The sequence below is a fragment of the Dictyostelium purpureum genome (genome assembly GCF_000190715.1).
Source record: "Dictyostelium purpureum unplaced genomic scaffold DICPUscaffold_21, whole genome shotgun sequence".
NCBI lineage: Eukaryota > Evosea > Eumycetozoa > Dictyosteliales > Dictyosteliaceae > Dictyostelium > Dictyostelium purpureum.
Window position 1 is genome coordinate 78,953 of NW_003519358.1, and position 16,900 is coordinate 95,852.

Here is a 16,900-nt window from a genome sequence, read left to right on the forward strand (position 1 = left end):
GTAATAATAGTAATAATAATAATAATAGTAGTAATAATAATGTCTTTGATATAAATCAAGATAATTATTTAGGATTGCGTTATTATCAACAAGATCTTTTTCAATTAGATTCATTATTAAATAACAGTAGCAATGATAATAACAAACTCAATAGTGACAATAAAGATAATATCGAGACAATATTAAGGAATTTACAAAGACAATTGGGATATTTAACGTGTTTAGAATTTGAACAACAACAAAAAAATAGTAACCATAAAGTTCAAAAACCAACTTCAGCTATACTGGAGCAAGAGCAAATACAGAGGTTTTCAAATTTTTACAGTGAAAAGGTTCAAAGTTGTTTTGAAGTTTTAGAGTCAAAAACTAACGATGTTGACGAATTTGATAAACTTGATTCAGGTTTTAATGAAGACCAAATAGACTCATTTTTAAATGAATTTGAATTTAAAATACCACCCAAAAGAGAAATACCCACAGATAATATAAACTCGCAGTATAATGAGAATAGTGACCAATCAAAAATTACATTTAATAGCTTCAAGCCAAATCATGAAAATATAATCAATACCAACTATTTAAAAAACAAAAAAGAATCAATTGAAAATAAATTACATGAAGAACACCAGATATTATTGGAAATTGAAAGACAAGAGAAAATTAAAAAGGATTTAGAAAATGAACAAAAAATTAAAAATCAACAATTATTACAATATCAACAGCAACAGCAGCAACACCAACAACAGCAGGAACAAAATAACTATCCAAAATCAAATAGATACATCGCAGTTGATGTAGAGGCAGATGAATCACCAAATGTTAAAGATAATCCATTTAAAAGTGCAAAGGATCAATATATCGAAAACCAAGTTACAAAAACAAATGAAAAGCCATCAACTGTTCAAAGTAATCTCAGAAAATTATCAACTGTCACAAATAATAGTAATAACAACAACAATAATAATACAAGTAATACGTCAAATAGTAACATTGGTTTAGGAAATAAAAAAAGAAAATTTACACCGCCAGTTAAAGGCAATGAGGATGAAGAGTTAAATAAAAAGCAACAAACCAATGCAAATACATCAAATTCAGCAAAATCAAATAACGGAGGTAGTGGTAAAAATACATCAGGTAAAGCAGACGAAGTTAATCCAAATGGAATTGATAATGTTAATGGTATACCCTTGGATGATGAAAGATTAAGAAATTTGGAACCGGTAATGCTTGAACGTATTTGTAATGAAATTTTAGATAAAAAAGATACAATTAAATGGGCGGATATTGCAGGTCTTAGTGATGCCAAAGATCAAATTAAAGAGATGGTGGTTTATCCGATTATGAGACCAGAGTTATTTAGAGGTCTTAGAATACCACCCAAGGGCTTGTTGTTATTTGGACCACCAGGAACAGGTAAAACTATGATTGGTAAAGCGATTGCAAGTGAAGTATCAGCCACATTTTTTAGTATTTCAGCAAGTACACTTACAAGTAAATGGATTGGTGAAGGTGAAAAAATGGTGCGTTGTTTATTTGCTGTAGCCAGGTGCTATCTTCCATCAGTAATCTTCATTGATGAAATAGATTCACTTTTAACACAACGTTCAGAAAACGAAAACGAAGCAAGTCGTCGTATTAAAACCGAGTTTCTTATTCAGTGGGATGGTGTTGCAGGTAATCCAGAAGATAGAATGCTTTTAATTGGTGCAACTAATCGTCCAGAAGAACTTGATGAGGCTGCTCGTAGACGTATGTCAAAGCGTCTTTATATTCCATTACCAGATTTCGAAAGTCGTTATGCACTAATCAAACACTTACTCAAGAAGGAAAGACACGATATTGTCGACGAGGGAATGAAGGAAATAGCGGAAATATCCGAAGGGTACTCTGGTGCTGATATGAAGGCACTTTGCACTGAAGCAGCTTATCAGCCGATTCGTGATTTAGGAGATACCATTGCAACAGCTTCATTGGAAAGTATCAGGGCAATATCAATCAACGATTTTATTTTAGCTAAAAAAAGAGTAAAACCTTCGGTGGATAAAAAGGAATTAAAATCATATGTCGAATGGAACGAAAAGTTTGGTGCTTTAAACTAATACTCAAATATTTAAAATCTAAAATTATAAACATGTACATTTAACACTATAATAATAATAATAATAATAATAATAATTAAAAATAAAATAAATTTATTAGTTTTAATATAAACCAATTTTTAAACATTTTTTAATGATTTTCATTGACATGGATTAAGGGCGATTAGTGGTTAAGTAGATGACTGGTTTAAAAAAGGCAAAAAAATATTTATTGGGTCTCTGTGGTTAAATATTTAGAATGATTAAATTTTTTTTTTTTTATTTAATTGTTTCTTAATCCATATTTATTAAATATTACGTTATTTCCCTGATTTTGTTGACAGTTTTCGATTATTCTTAATTTCTTAATATTGATGGAGCTCTGGATGGTTTTTGAGTTTGGAAAAATTGATTTTATTTTTTCATTTTTATGCTAAATAGTTGAATAGTATGAAAGAAAAATAACAATGAAACGTTAAAATTTTTAATTACCACATTGAAAAATAAATAAAATTAAAATAATTTTGTAGAAAATGTGGTAATTAAAAATTTAATTATTTTTACCACACCAAAAGAAAAATTTAATTTTTTTATTTATTTTCAATACAAAGTAATAATGCACACTCACGGTTATAGGCCAGGTATATATATAAACGAAGATGATTTTTTTGATCCCAATCCATTCTCTGAAGGGTGCACAGAAAGATGTCGACAAGAATTTTTTAAAACCCTTGAATATCTAAGGGAGAGATTGAAGATACAAATCGAGATTTTTAAACATCTCAAAAAGAATGAAGATGGTTCATTCCCTACATTCAATATTTATGATGTATATTCCTACTATGAAGGAAGGGACGACGAGCTTCAAGATAAAAATATTCAAGATTTATTTGATGTCGATATACTTAGTATGGATATTTCTCATTTAAAAAAAAGAACAGATATTCCAAAAAGTGTGGAAAGAAAAGAAAAAGAAACAGAAATAGAAATAGAAATCTGACTAAAATTGCTAAAATTAATAAAGTTTTTTTTCTTTTAATTAAACAGTTTTTATCTTTTTTAAATTTATTTCCTTCAGATATATAATGTTGTAGTTAGGAGTTTTCAAATTCTACCAGCATTGCCTATATTTTTTACAGATTCATTAGGTTTTTCTATTTAATTCATTATATAGTTTTTTTTCAATTTTGTTGGAAAAATTTTTTCTTATTTTCAAAATCTATTAAAATTTCCTTCTTTTTACTTTCTATAAAATTGAAATCAATGTATAGAGGTATTTCCTGTAGGTTTTATAAAGTTCTTGTTGTTCCTCTTAAGAGGATTTCATAAATTCAGAAACGATACTGGATCTTATTTTTTGTAAATCATTTCCTTTGATTCTTTGTTCCATTACAGTGCCCTAGATATGTATACCCCTTGATGATATTAAATATTGTATATTGATTTGTTCAAATAATTTTTTTAATTAATATTAATACAACCTAAAAACAATTAATAATAAAAAGTGTGGGAAATAGTATTGAGAAAAAGTGGGGTAAATAAAATAAATAAAAAAAAAATAAAATTAATTATTTATTATTTTTTTTATTTTCAATACAAAGTAATAATGTAAAATTAATAAAAATAAAAATTTTATTTTTTTTTCTGAATTTTACCACACCAAAATAAAAATCATTTTATTTTTTTTTATTTTCAATACATAGTAATAAATGCACACTCACGGATATTCACCTAGGGATTTTGTAATAGAAGATTATTTTGATGACCCTGAACCATTCTCTGAAGGGTGCACAGAAATATGTCGCCAAGAATTTATTAAAACACTTGAATATATAAGGGAAAGATATAGAATCCTTATCGAGATTTATAAACATCTCAAAAAGAATGAAGATGGCTCATTCCCTAAATTCGATCCTGATGATGTATTTTTCTACTATGAAGGAAGGGACGATGAAATTCAAGATAAAAATATTCAAGATTTATTTGATGTCGATATACTTAGTTTGAATATTTCTCAATTTAAAAAAAGAACAGATATTCCAAAAAGTGTTGAAGGAAAAGAAAAAGAAAAAAAAGAAATAGAAAGAGAATCGGAAGAATTAGAAGAAGAGTCGGCTAAATCTGACTTAGATTGCAAAAATTAATAAATAAAGTTTTTTTTTTAATTTAATAGACTATTTTCTTTTTAAATTTATTTCCTATAGTTATATAATGTTTTTGGTTTTCATATTATACCAGAATTATTGATTTTTTTTACAGATTCATAAGGTTTTTCTATTTGATTCATTATACAGTATTTTATTTTTTTTAAATTTCGTTTGAAAAGTTTCTCATATTTTCAAAATCTATTACAATTTCATTCTTTGTACTTTCTATAAAACTGAAAACAATGTTTAGAGGTGTTGCTAGTTGGTTTTATAAAGTTCTTGTTGTTCCTCATAGGATTTCATAAATTCAGAAACGAGACTAGTCTAAATTTTTATATAAGTCGTTTCTTTTGATCCTTTATTCTAATACACTGCCCTAGATATATGTAGACCCCTTTGATGATATTAAAAATGTATTGTATATTGACTTGTTTGAATAATTTTTTAAATAATATTAACACAGCCTAAAAATAATAAAGGATTATTAATAATAAAAAAGTGTTGGAAACAGTTTGTAGAAAAAGTGGGTAAAATAAAAATAAAAATTTTATTATTTTTATTATTTGCCGTACCAAAAAAAAAATCATTTTATTTTTTTTTATTTTCAATACAGAGTAATAAATGCACACTCACGGATATTCACCTAGGAATTTTGTATTAGAAGATTATTTTTTAGATCCCGAGCCATTCTTTTAAGGGTGCACAGAAATATGTCGCCAAGAATTTTTTAAAACACTTGAATATATAAGGGAAAGATATAGAATCCTTATCGAGATTTATAAACATCTCAAAAAGAATGAATATGGCTCATTCCCTAAATTCGATCCTGATGATATATTTTGCTACTATGAAGGAAAGGACGATGAAATTCAAGATAAAAATTTTCAAGATTTATTTGATGTCGATATACTTAGTTTGAATATTTCTCATTTAAAAAAAAGAACAGATATTCCAAAAGTGTGGAAGGAAAAAAAAAAAGAAACAGAAATAGAAATAGAAACAGAAATGGAAGAATAAGAAGAAGAATCTGTTAAATCTGTCAAAAATTGCCAAAATTAATAAATTTTTTTTTCTTTTTTAAATTTATTTCCTTTGGATATAGTGCAGTTGTTTGCAATTTTCACCATCTACCAGCTTTACCTTTATTTTTTCATACTCATTAGGTTTTTCTATTTGATTCATTTTTAAATTTTTTATTTTTTTCAAAAAGTTTCTTATTTTCAAAATCTATTAAAATTTCATTCTTTGTACTTTCAATTAAATTAAAATCAATATTTAGAGATATTCCGGTTTAATGAATATCAGTAAACAGTTTTATAAAAAATTGAGTTCTAAAATTATCGTTATCTTCATTTTATTCCAATTATCGATAGGGTGTTCAATAAAGTATCAGGTTTAGGAATGATGGTATAATCAAACAGATTTGTAGTATCTTTTCTCCCTTGACGTGGATTATTAGACTATTTAATGCTCATTAGTCGATGTTATATAAGAGCTTATTTGAATGGTAAGGATATTGTTCCCCCATAAAGACATTGTCTAAAAGGTGCTCATTAGTCGATGTTATATAGGAGCTTATTTGAATGGTAAGGATATTGTTCCCCCTGGTCAAATCAAGTCAATACTAATGAAGCTATTCCATCTAATCCAACATTTAATGAAAAAAATGAAAATTACTCTTTAAAATTATCTATAATAGAAAAGATTTAGTAGTCTTTATCCCTCACAGAAACTAATTAGGATCTTAGAATAACACCCTAATCATTTATTTCATATATTTTAATTAAAATAATTTTTAATTATAATTTTTATAAAAAATTTCACAATATTAATCAGATATAAATATTATAATTTTCATATTTTATAGTCTAACAAAAACATTTAAAATTTAAAATAATTTTTAATGCCAATATATAGTTTAATTTTATTAAATAAATTTATTGTTTGTATTTATTTTTTATTTATTACATTTAAAAAAATATTTTTATCTTTTTATTCCATTATGCATGTTATGGTTGTACTTCCTAAATTGGTGATGGTTAGTGGATCATTATAAAAATCACGATTAAAATCTGCAACATCTGTAATTGTATGTTTTTCACCAGAAAATTCAAATTCACCTTCCCCTCCATCATTAACTACAATTTTGAAATAGGTTACTCCATTTGTAAAAGTTGGCTAAAATTATGTAAGTATATTATTTAAAATTATATTTTTAAATAAATAGAAAATTTAATATTTACAATAGTTTTTGCTTCATTTGGTTCTGAATAAAAAGAAAAGAAAAAAGAAAAAATTAGAAAAACTTCTGTAAAATATTTAATAAAAACAAGAATAGCATACATACTTATGGAATATATCACTTCATTTTAAATAAATGAATAAAAGATAAATTAGTATTTTTTTTTTTTTTTTTTAATATAATTTTTATAATTACTTTATTATTATTTTTAATTAGATTAGAATTTATATTTGAATAAATGATTTATTTAAAATAACTTGGTATTTATATTTTTTTTAATATATATTAATTTAATTTTTTAAATTCACTTATTGATAAGATTATGACGTTAATATCGCTTTGTTTGTGAGAAGATTAAAAGAAATAAATGATAAAAAAAGTCAATATAAAAAAAACCAAAACACTTCATTAACCCCATTTTTATTTACATTTATTATGAAACAAATTTGTGGGTTTTTATAAAATTTATCTTCTTTTACTTGTATTTAAAATACCAAACTTTTTTAATAATAACCATTCAAATAGCCAAAATAAAATTAAAAAAAAAATGGTTTAAAAAATATAGAAAAAAATAGTGTTTGAACAAAAATAGAAAATATAAAAAAAAAAATTGTTTAAAAAAACTTTTATCATCATTTTTTTTTTTGTGAGAGGTTTGGGTGGTTTTTTTATTAATCATATTAAAACACCTTGGCACCTCCTTTGTAAAAAAATAGAAAAAAAATAATTTAGGGTGGGTCTAGAAAAGTTATTTTTGGGTAAATTATTGTCAATAATTTAAAGAAAATGAAGATTAATAGTCATTATCACAAATATTGCAACAAACTAATTATCTCTTTTTTTGCTATTTGAATGGTTATGTGTGAATATTATGAATTTATATCATATTGATAACGAGAAGAAAACTTTATAGAGATAAAAAGAAATAAGTGATTGAAAAAAAATAAAGTGGGTTTTAATTAAAATATAATATTAACATTATAATCATCTATGTTTATTCAATTCTTAATCTCTTTAATTTTTGTTCATCATTATTATTAAAATTATTATTATGATTATTACTATTATTATTTAATGTTGCTATATTATTTCCAGATGATGATAGATTATTATTAGTTGTTGGTTGGATTACATCTTCTATTGGTTTCTTTTTTCTTTTATCAGTTCTTGAAAATTTCTTTTCAAAAATTGAAATAATATCATCAAATGACTGGTTTTTGGATGGAGAATTGTTATTAATTTGATTTGAGAAATCCCAAGATTCAATAATTAAGTTTTGAATAATATTTTTGTGTGAAGGAAATAAAGATAGCATGTCATTATAAAGTTCCCATTCGTATTTTAATATTGACTCCAAATCTATATTTGGTTGTGATTGTTGATTGGGATCTTTTTTGATTAAAACTATATTTCTTAAAACATTACAGCACGAAATAAAACATTGATTTGCTTCTGATTGAAACTTTGGATCATTTTTAATCTTAAAGAAAACGATTTCTAAATTCTTTATATCATTATTTTCCTCCAATAGCTGGGTAAAAAGTTTATAATATTTAACTGAGAACCTATCTAATTTACCACCTCCAATTTGATCATCGCTCCAAATCGACCAAACACTTGCTTTAGATAATCTTGAGAGTCTAGGTTTGAATAATCTAATACATTCTTGAAGTGAGTTTGAAATATAGTTTTCTTTTCTAGTATAATATCTAATGGCCCATACTATACGGTAACTAGCTTGATGATGATAACTAACGATTGTTCTACAATGAACCAAAGCGGCTAACGAGTTTTCAATAAGAGCATCTCTTCTACTTTCTAAAGATGGTTTTTCTTCAATGGTTTCTTCTTTTTCAATAGCTTCGGTGGTACCACTCTGATTTAACTCTTTAATAGTAACATCAGTATTTAATGGGTCGGTTGATGATAATGTTTCTGTTGAGCCTGGTATTGGGTTTGATTCTGTTGAGTTGTTGTTTTCGTTGTCATTACTATTTGGTGAATCAATAACTTCATTGGTTTCATCAGTACTCTTTGTTTGATCTTTAGTTGTTGTTGTTGTTTTTGGAATGAAATTATATTGCTCCAAAATATCCAATAATTCTTCATTAATTGGTCTATCAAGTGGTAATAATAATTTTAATCTTTCGGTATGTAGACGATATAGTGGTAAAATTTGATTGGTTTTTCCTTTTACGGCATTAGGTAAAATTTGAATTGTTTTATATAATGTTTCTAAATAAACTGATGGTGGTTCACCTAATTTTTTTTCAAGTTTTGATTTAAATACTTGATAAAAAAATGATTCCTCTTCAATTTGATATTCGCTCTTCTTTGCCTCAATAGCTTCATTCTTTTTAACTTCTAACACCTGATCTAAGTAAAAAAGGGATTTTCTAAAAAGTGACTGCATCTTTTTATTATATTCTTCTTCACCTTTATTCTTTCTAACAAAATAATGTTTTTCATAAATTAAAAATGCTAATTCTCTAAATGATTTTTCTTTTGGTGTAATTTTGGTAATTTGTTTTAAGATAATCTTTAATTTTTTGAACAAACTATTGATGGCAACTTCTAAATCCTCTTCAACTTCGACCATTGATACATTGTTTTGGTTTTCTTCTTCTTCCACTTTACTTTTATCTTCATCATTTATAACCATTGCCTCCGATTGATTAGTTTGATCTTTATCTGCTGGAACAGAAATTGTAGTTTTTGAATCTGGATATCTAATTAAAATACCATCAGAACTTGTCAAGTCGACCAAATCATCAGAGTATGATTTTGACAAAGCCAACCAAGAGTCGATTCTTATTGGGTTACAATAAAGATCTTTAACTAGAAGGTCCCTATATTTCTCTTGATCTTTTTCTTGTTGTAGAGCATACATATAATAAATATCGGTGAATATATCATCAAAGATGGGGTTATCGGTATCAAGAGAATCATTCTTATCAAAAAGGATAGGGAAATCAAACTTTGGTGGTGTGTAGACATCTATAATGCTTTCTTCGGTAAGTTCTTTAATAGCTCCACTAAGATAGTCATTTATTATTGATTTGTATTTTGTAACTCTAGAGGGTGGTTCTGGGAATCTTAAATAAATCTTTTCGGTCAAATCTTTAAATTCTTTTTTGTTTGAGTATTGGCAAATTAAATTTAATACCTTTTGATTATTGATGAATGGATTTAATGGAATATTGATATCGTCTTCGTCATTTGATAAAATCTTCATTATAATAAAGAGTTGCATATAGATACCTGGACCTTCTAAAGATTGACGATTGGCATTTTTGGTTTGGTGCTCTTCTAAAGATGTTATTAATTTGATACCATAGAGACAGTAATAGCATTGGCATAGTTCTGTAATAAACTTTAAGGCCATTTGTTCTGTTTTCATATCACTACCATAAATTTTGATCATCTCTTGAGTAACATCATTTTCATCGATTAAAATCTTGAATAAAAGTTCGCTATAGTTATTTAAAAATTTAATATTTTCCATACTTAGACAGGTTTTCTTTTTGCCAATATCACTATGATACATTGTATATAGTGGTAACATTTGATACGTTTGTAATTTCTTTGATAAATCGAATTGATAAATATCTATAAACAATTCTAATAATTGATATGTACCAATTTTTTTATAATATCTAAAAATAATTCTAATTAAAATTGATAATAATGTTGATTGAGTTTCATCTAAAACTATTGATACCACTAGAAATAAAAAAATAAAAGTATACAAGTTAGAATATTTAATTTTTTTTTTTTTTTTTTTTATACTTACTATTTTCATGTTTAAATATTTTTTCAACCAATATTATATAATTTGTTATTAATTCAGTTTGATTTATAAATGTTGAAAGTTCTCTTAGTAAAACTATAGTCATCTTTAAGATACCTCTAATATTTGAAACATTTAAATATGACTGGAGTAAAAGGTCAATTCTATTTAATCTTGATTTAGTATCAGAGTCCAAATGATCTTTATTCTTAAATTCAAAAAGAGTAAGATTGGGGGCCACTGTAGTACTACTGGGAGGAACGGTGGGTATAATTGGAGCAAAATCTAAAGCACATAATGAATCTGGGAACAGTGGCTCTAATAAACCAATAACAGAGTCATATTTCTTTGAATTGAATAATTGACCAGCTGCATTCTTTTCCTGTTGATCTTGGAGATTTGAAATTTTATCTGAAAGTATTAATGGTGAAATTATTTTATCAAATTTACAATGGCCAATTGAAAAATAATCCAATGAACCGTTTTTGAAATTTCTTTTATTATATTCTTCGAAAAGATGTTCACATTCTCTTAGATGCAGTGTTGACATATTAATATCACCCATGACATTCATACTATAATTTGCTAACAACCATTGATATCTTAATTCAAACAGTATTTCCTTTTCAAGTTCTTCTTTTTCTTTTTCATCCATCATAATTTCATCCTCATTGCTGATAGTGGCAGTTGATGTATCATTGGTATCTTTTTGATCTTTTAATAATTTTAATGGTTTTAAAAATTTCTTTAAATTTAATAATTGTAGATAGTATGATAAGTGTGATAAATCTTGATTTGGTAAATAGGAATCTTGGTTTTCTTTTAATGGTGTTGTATTGGCTACAATTGGTATATTATTATTTGATGAATTTGGTGATATTTGTGTTGATGGTATTGAATCATTTGGTTTTATAGTTATCTTTGAAGATTTTTGTTGTTTCTTTTTCTTTTCTAATAAAAATGATTGGTATTTATCAAAGCATAGCTCGGATAACAATAAATAATAATCTTGATAATCGTTTTTACCACAAACTATATGTTGATCGATGATGGATTTGGTTTTTAAAATTTTACTATTAATTAATACTGGGAGATTGTATAAAGTTGCTTCTTTTGAAATATAATTTAAAGTTTCAATCATCCAATCAATAATTGATACCATTAAATTTGGTTCTTTAATTGTAATTTCATTCATTTGATTAATAAATTTATAAATACTGGATTTTTCAATTTCATTTGATTTTAATTGTGATTTGGTTGAAGCTATCGTAGCGGTAGTAGCAGATTGTTTTTCTTTTTTCTTATCATCATCACTATTTAAAGTTGATAGTTCGTCACTACTTAATTGATTTAATATTGTTGATGAAATTGGTCTATTATTATTTATAAATTTATCTATATAATCATCGATTTCAGTTATTTTATCTTCTTGTTTCGAAATTGCTTTAGCTCTTTCCATTCTTCTACTTGTAATTGTAGTTGTTTGAGTTGGAGGTATTGGCATTGATGAACGTGTTGGAATTGAACCACTACTACTAGCTAAAACAGTTTGTTGGTTTGGTTCTAATTCTTTATCTTTTTCTAAAACTTCTTTAGCTTCTTTAACTTCTTTATTTTCTTTATTTTCTTTATTTTCTTTATTTTCTTTATTTTCTTTATTTTCTTTATTTTCTTTATTTTCTTTATTTTCTTTATTTTCTTCTTCGACCAAATCGATAGTTTGATTCTTTTCGTTTTCATTTTCATTTATATTATTACTATTAATACTGTTATTATTTAAATTATTATTATTATTATTAATATTATTATTATTTAAATCATCATCATTAGTTTCATTATTTTCATCAATTGTTGCTTCAATAATTTCTAAAGTTTGTTTTATTTTTTGTTCTTCTTGTTGTGATAAATTTAATTTAATTTCTATAGGTGAAAAAATTGATATTGAAGATGATTCTTTTTTTTCTGTATATATTAAATTTAACAAATCCAATAAACTATTCCATGTTGGTGTATTTAAAGTGTATTCTTTTGGTTTATCTAATTCTTTTTGTAATGAATCATTTATTGTGATATTTGTTGTATTGACTGATAATTGTTTATTTTGAACTTTTTCTCTTTTTTTAATTAATGATTGAATATAATTTAAAGAGTTTGAATTATTTTTAATATAATTCAAAAATTCAGAGATTTCTGAAAATTTTGATGGGTTATTTCTTTGAATTAATACCTTGACAATGAGAGCTTTGAAATGAGTTGGTTGTGATGGTAGGATTTTTTGATCGATAATATTAATACAGGATTCATCATCACCAATAACATAAAGTAACTCTATAATTCTTTCCAGTGATAACCAGTGAGTTGGTGATAATTGAATGGCTCGTTCTAAAGCAAATCTAGATATATTCCATTTCTCAAGATCCATTGAAATCTTTCCAATATTGTACCAAAGTGAAACATCTCTACCATCTAAATCGACCGCTTCTGTAGATAACTTTAGTGATAACTCTTTATTATCTATAATTTCATAAATATTTGCCATATTTTTTAGTGTTGAATATTTAATTGAAGCCATAGTACTTGATAAAACTGATTTCTTTGATGTAGGTTTGATTCTTGCAATTAATGGAGTTTGAAGTAATTCTTGATATAATTGTTGTGCTTGTAAATAATCATTATTCTGTTGAGATCTTAATGCATTTTCATATAATCTCATATTTTGAGACTCTTGAGCTTCAATCGATATACCATCATATTTTCCACCTGTATTACCAGTACTACCGACTCTTGTATTATTTAAATATTGATCATCTCTATCTGACCTTTCAATTTCTGATTCTGAATCTGACGAATCATCATAATTTCTTTGATTTATAGTTGCAAATCTAATCATTTAATTTTTTTATTTAATTTAATTTTATTTTACATATAAAAAAACTATAAACTATAAACTATAAACTATAAAAAAAAAAAATAGATAATAGATTTATTTTTATAAAAAAAAATTTAATAAAATAATGAAAAAATGAAAAAATTATATTTTTTTAAATTAAAAAATTTTTAAAAAAAAATAAAAAATAAAAAATAAAATTAAATAAATAAATAAACCTTTTTTTTTTTTTACAAATATTTTACAAATGTAAAATTATTTACATATTGTTTTAAAAAATCTTTATTTTTTCGGTTGATTATAATTTGATTTTAATTAATTGAATAAAATTAAAAGAATTGATGATAAAATTGCAAATACAGAGAAAACTAATTTGGAACTTGAATTGGAGCTACTGCCTTTTTCTGAATCATCAATGATATCAGATAATTTTTTAACTGGAACTTTGCAAGATTCAATTGTTGGTAAAGCTTGATCGAGGGTACAGGTTCCAAGATTATCAGCATTGGAGCAATCTTTGGTACAAGTGTAACGGTTAACGGTAGTACCATCACAAACATAACGATACCATTGTTCAGCATTGTCAATTTTTTCACAAGCACCAGTGACATATGAATTGATTTGTAAATAATCGCAATTGTCATCAAACATTTTAACAGTACCACAAAAACCTTCTGCTAAAGCTACTGGATTCTCTTCATTTAAGTAAAATTTGAAATAATCATTTTGACAAACAGTTAAAGTTTGGTTGACATTATATTCTGTAACACTAGTACATTCTTCGATTGAATTGATTTCATTGGCATAAGTGTATTGAACAATTCCATTACCTGCATACTTGAATCTACCTAATGGTGAACATAATGTTGATGCTTGCATTGCAACAATTTGACCACCACATCCTTGTTTTTCATATTGAACAGATGTATATTGGTAACCATAACTTGGATTTAAAATTAAAATTAAATTTAAAATTATAAAAATTATTTTAATCATCATTTTTTTTATTTATTACTTTTTTTAATACAATAATATCTATAAAAAATGTAAACTTTTTTTTTTTTTTTTTTTTATTTCAAAAAAAAAAAAATTAAAAAAAAAAAAAAAAACAAAAAAAATAAAATAAAAAAAATTTTAATTGATTTAATTATTATAAAATTATTTTTTTTCGGTTAAAGCCAAATTGTTTACGTGTTTATATCCTTGTTTAATTTTTCAAGAATTATTAAAGAAATAAATAATTTTAGTAAAAAGAAATATTAAAAAAAAACAATTAAATTATTTATTTGTTTCTAAAACCATTTATTAATTTAAAAAACCAAAAAAAATAAAAAAAAAAATATCTTTTTTATTTTTTTTTTTTTATTTATTTTTTTTTTAGATTTTTAGTAAAATAATTATCATCATAAATATTTTTTTTTTTTTAGTTTTTGTTTTTTAGTTTTTATAATGAAATAAAAGAAATTTCAATAAAACTAATATAATAATAAAAATGTATAAAATATTATTTATTTTTTTTTCATTAATTATTTTAGTAAATTGTCAATCAACATGTAGATTTGCACCAACATATACTTTAAATGATATTTTATATAATAATAATCAATCATTTATAAATGATATTATTTATTGGGAAGGAAATGTTTGTATATTAATTAAATAATTTTATTTTTGATTTAATCTAATTTTTTTTTTTTATAATTATAATTTTCATTTTTTTCATTTTTTTTCATTTTTTTTCATTTTTAATTAAAAAAAAATAAAAAAAGTTTCATCAAGATGGAGCAGGTATTAATTTTGCATGTGGATATACATATGATGGTCATGCATTAAATTATACAACTGGTGAATTAGCAAATCCATTACATAATTTTAGTGCACCATCAAAAGAATCTATTCATTTAGGTCTATTAGCAAGATCACTTTATGAATTTATTAATGTCAACGAACAAGATTACCAAGCTATTAATTTCTTTCATCAAAATGTAGAACGTACACCAATTGAAAAGAGTTTAATAAAGCCATCTGGAAATTCAAACTTTGATAATGTTATCACCATTTTATATAGAAAGATTCAAACTTATGAAAATTTCAATAAAAACTTCCCAGGTTATGGTGGATTTCATCCATGGGTGTCAGTAACTGATTCTGGTATATCGCCAATTGAAGGATATTGGACCGGACGTGTTCCTGGTTTAGATAATGGTGAAATGATTTGGTCACTCTATGCAACTTTTAATTTATTAACAAGTGAATCATACTATCAAACCAACTATCCAGATTTAGGTTCAAGATACCAAAACTATTTCCAATTACTTATCGACAATGCAATGATGATGTTTTACAATACAAGTATAAATTATATTAGTTCCGTGACTTCAATTAAAGATATCTATGCCCAACCAACACCATCCAACTATCAAAACGATGGAGGATATCTCGATGATCCTTATGAAGGTGAAACTTTAGCAGTATTTATGGACCTTTTCTGTCAATGGGAAAATGAAGATCAACGTGAACAAATGTGGATCAATAAAAGAGGTCTTTTAAAATCAATCGAATTTTCAACACCAAAAGGTAACATTACAGTTCAAAAAGGTTGGTGGTTTAGCTCACACGAACAATGGAAATACCTTTTATTACCATATGACAAGGTTGAAATTAATAGACGTGTGTTTTTAAATGGTGAAAGAGCCAGAACTTGGTTCTCATTTATAAACTCTTATCCAGGTCTATTTGCATCGGTCACCAATGTATCTGAACCAAATTCAAGTCCAAACTATGTTAGTGCCACTGGTATTCAAGAGATTGCATTTGAACAAGTATTAACAAATTCATTAATTACACCATATGGTTCATTCCCACTATTTTTAACCAACGAACCATCATTAGGTCTTAGTTGGTATTATACAATGCTCAAAGGCAATGCAATGCAAAATCCATATGGATCAACCGAATCAACAAATATTGAAGGCGATGAAATAAGTCCAGTTATAACTTGGGATAGTAAAATCACCACAGTACTCTCAATGTTGGGTGGTGTAAGCGAAATTAACTACAACTATTTACAATTAAACTCTAATTTCTCTCGTTTCTATGATATTATTAATAGAGAATGGTCTTTAGCTTTTCCACAATTAAATGGTGAATCATTACCATTCATGTATCCAAATAATGAAATTCCAACCAATGACAAATTAAAAGATTTCACAAGTTGTCAATAAAAAATTTTAAAAATTTAAAAAAAAAAAAAAAAAAAAAAAAATTTTTTTTTTTTTTTAATATTAATTAAATAATTTTTGAATTTTATTTTTTTGAAATATAAAAAAGTAAATTTTAATATTTTTTTTTTTTTTTTTTTTTTTTTTTTTTTTTTTTTAAATTTTTATTTTTTTTTTTTTTAAATTTTAAAAAAAATTTTTTAAATGAATACCCTTTTTTTTTATTTTTTGTTTTTTTTTATAAATATTTAATAATAGTTTAATTTATTTTATTTATTTTATTATTATTTTTTTTTTTTTATAAATAATATAATCTATTTTAAATGGATATTATTATATAATCGAATTATGAATAAAAAACAAATATTAAACAATTATTTAAATGAAAAGAAACTACAACAACAGCAACAGCAACAATTAAATGGTAGCACTAGTATAAGTAGTAGTGGTATTAGTAGTAGTAGTAGTAGTAGTAGTAGTAGTAGTAACAATATAAATCATTTAAATAATAATATAAATAATAATAATTTAAGTA

The 16,900-nt window shown here is 24.7% G+C and overlaps 7 protein-coding genes across 7 annotated transcripts; 5 read left to right on the top strand and 2 right to left on the bottom strand.

The window, feature by feature from the left end:
- Nucleotides 1-1,321: 1,321 nt before the first annotated feature.
- Nucleotides 1,322-2,213, top strand: DICPUDRAFT_91262 (uncharacterized protein; the record flags this gene model as incomplete). Its single annotated transcript, XM_003284188.1, has 1 exon — nucleotides 1,322-2,213. The coding sequence occupies one exon, from the start codon at nucleotides 1,323-1,325 to the stop codon at nucleotides 2,097-2,099; it is 777 nt and encodes a 258-aa protein (XP_003284236.1). The 3' UTR covers nucleotides 2,100-2,213.
- A 481-nt stretch (nucleotides 2,214-2,694) lies between these two features.
- On the top strand, nucleotides 2,695-3,078 carry DICPUDRAFT_75219 (uncharacterized protein; the record flags this gene model as incomplete). The annotated part of the gene is made up of 1 exon (XM_003284189.1): nucleotides 2,695-3,078. One exon carries the CDS (start codon nucleotides 2,695-2,697, stop codon nucleotides 3,076-3,078), a length of 384 nt encoding a protein of 127 aa, XP_003284237.1.
- Nucleotides 3,079-3,853: 775 nt separating this feature from the next.
- DICPUDRAFT_23669 (uncharacterized protein) lies at nucleotides 3,854-4,138 on the top strand (the record flags this gene model as incomplete). The annotated part of the gene is made up of 1 exon (XM_003284190.1): nucleotides 3,854-4,138. A coding segment is annotated over one exon (285 nt), but the record flags the coding sequence as incomplete, so codon positions are not given.
- A 498-nt stretch (nucleotides 4,139-4,636) lies between these two features.
- DICPUDRAFT_75221 (uncharacterized protein) lies at nucleotides 4,637-5,242 on the top strand (the record flags this gene model as incomplete). Its single annotated transcript, XM_003284191.1, has 2 exons — nucleotides 4,637-4,643; nucleotides 4,923-5,242. 2 exons carry the CDS (start codon nucleotides 4,637-4,639, stop codon nucleotides 5,240-5,242), a joined length of 327 nt encoding a protein of 108 aa, XP_003284239.1.
- A 2,219-nt stretch (nucleotides 5,243-7,461) lies between these two features.
- On the bottom strand, nucleotides 7,462-13,147 carry DICPUDRAFT_148017 (uncharacterized protein; the record flags this gene model as incomplete). The annotated part of the gene is made up of 2 exons (XM_003284223.1): nucleotides 7,462-10,190; nucleotides 10,261-13,147. The coding sequence occupies 2 exons, from the start codon at nucleotides 13,145-13,147 to the stop codon at nucleotides 7,462-7,464; spliced, it is 5,616 nt and encodes a 1,871-aa protein (XP_003284271.1).
- A 312-nt stretch (nucleotides 13,148-13,459) lies between these two features.
- On the bottom strand, nucleotides 13,460-14,143 carry DICPUDRAFT_148018 (uncharacterized protein; the record flags this gene model as incomplete). The annotated part of the gene is made up of 1 exon (XM_003284224.1): nucleotides 13,460-14,143. The coding sequence occupies one exon, from the start codon at nucleotides 14,141-14,143 to the stop codon at nucleotides 13,460-13,462; it is 684 nt and encodes a 227-aa protein (XP_003284272.1).
- Nucleotides 14,144-14,636: 493 nt separating this feature from the next.
- Nucleotides 14,637-16,368, top strand: DICPUDRAFT_75224 (uncharacterized protein; the record flags this gene model as incomplete). The annotated part of the gene is made up of 2 exons (XM_003284192.1): nucleotides 14,637-14,786; nucleotides 14,914-16,368. The coding sequence occupies 2 exons, from the start codon at nucleotides 14,637-14,639 to the stop codon at nucleotides 16,366-16,368; spliced, it is 1,605 nt and encodes a 534-aa protein (XP_003284240.1).
- Between the last annotated feature and the right edge of the window lie 532 nt (nucleotides 16,369-16,900).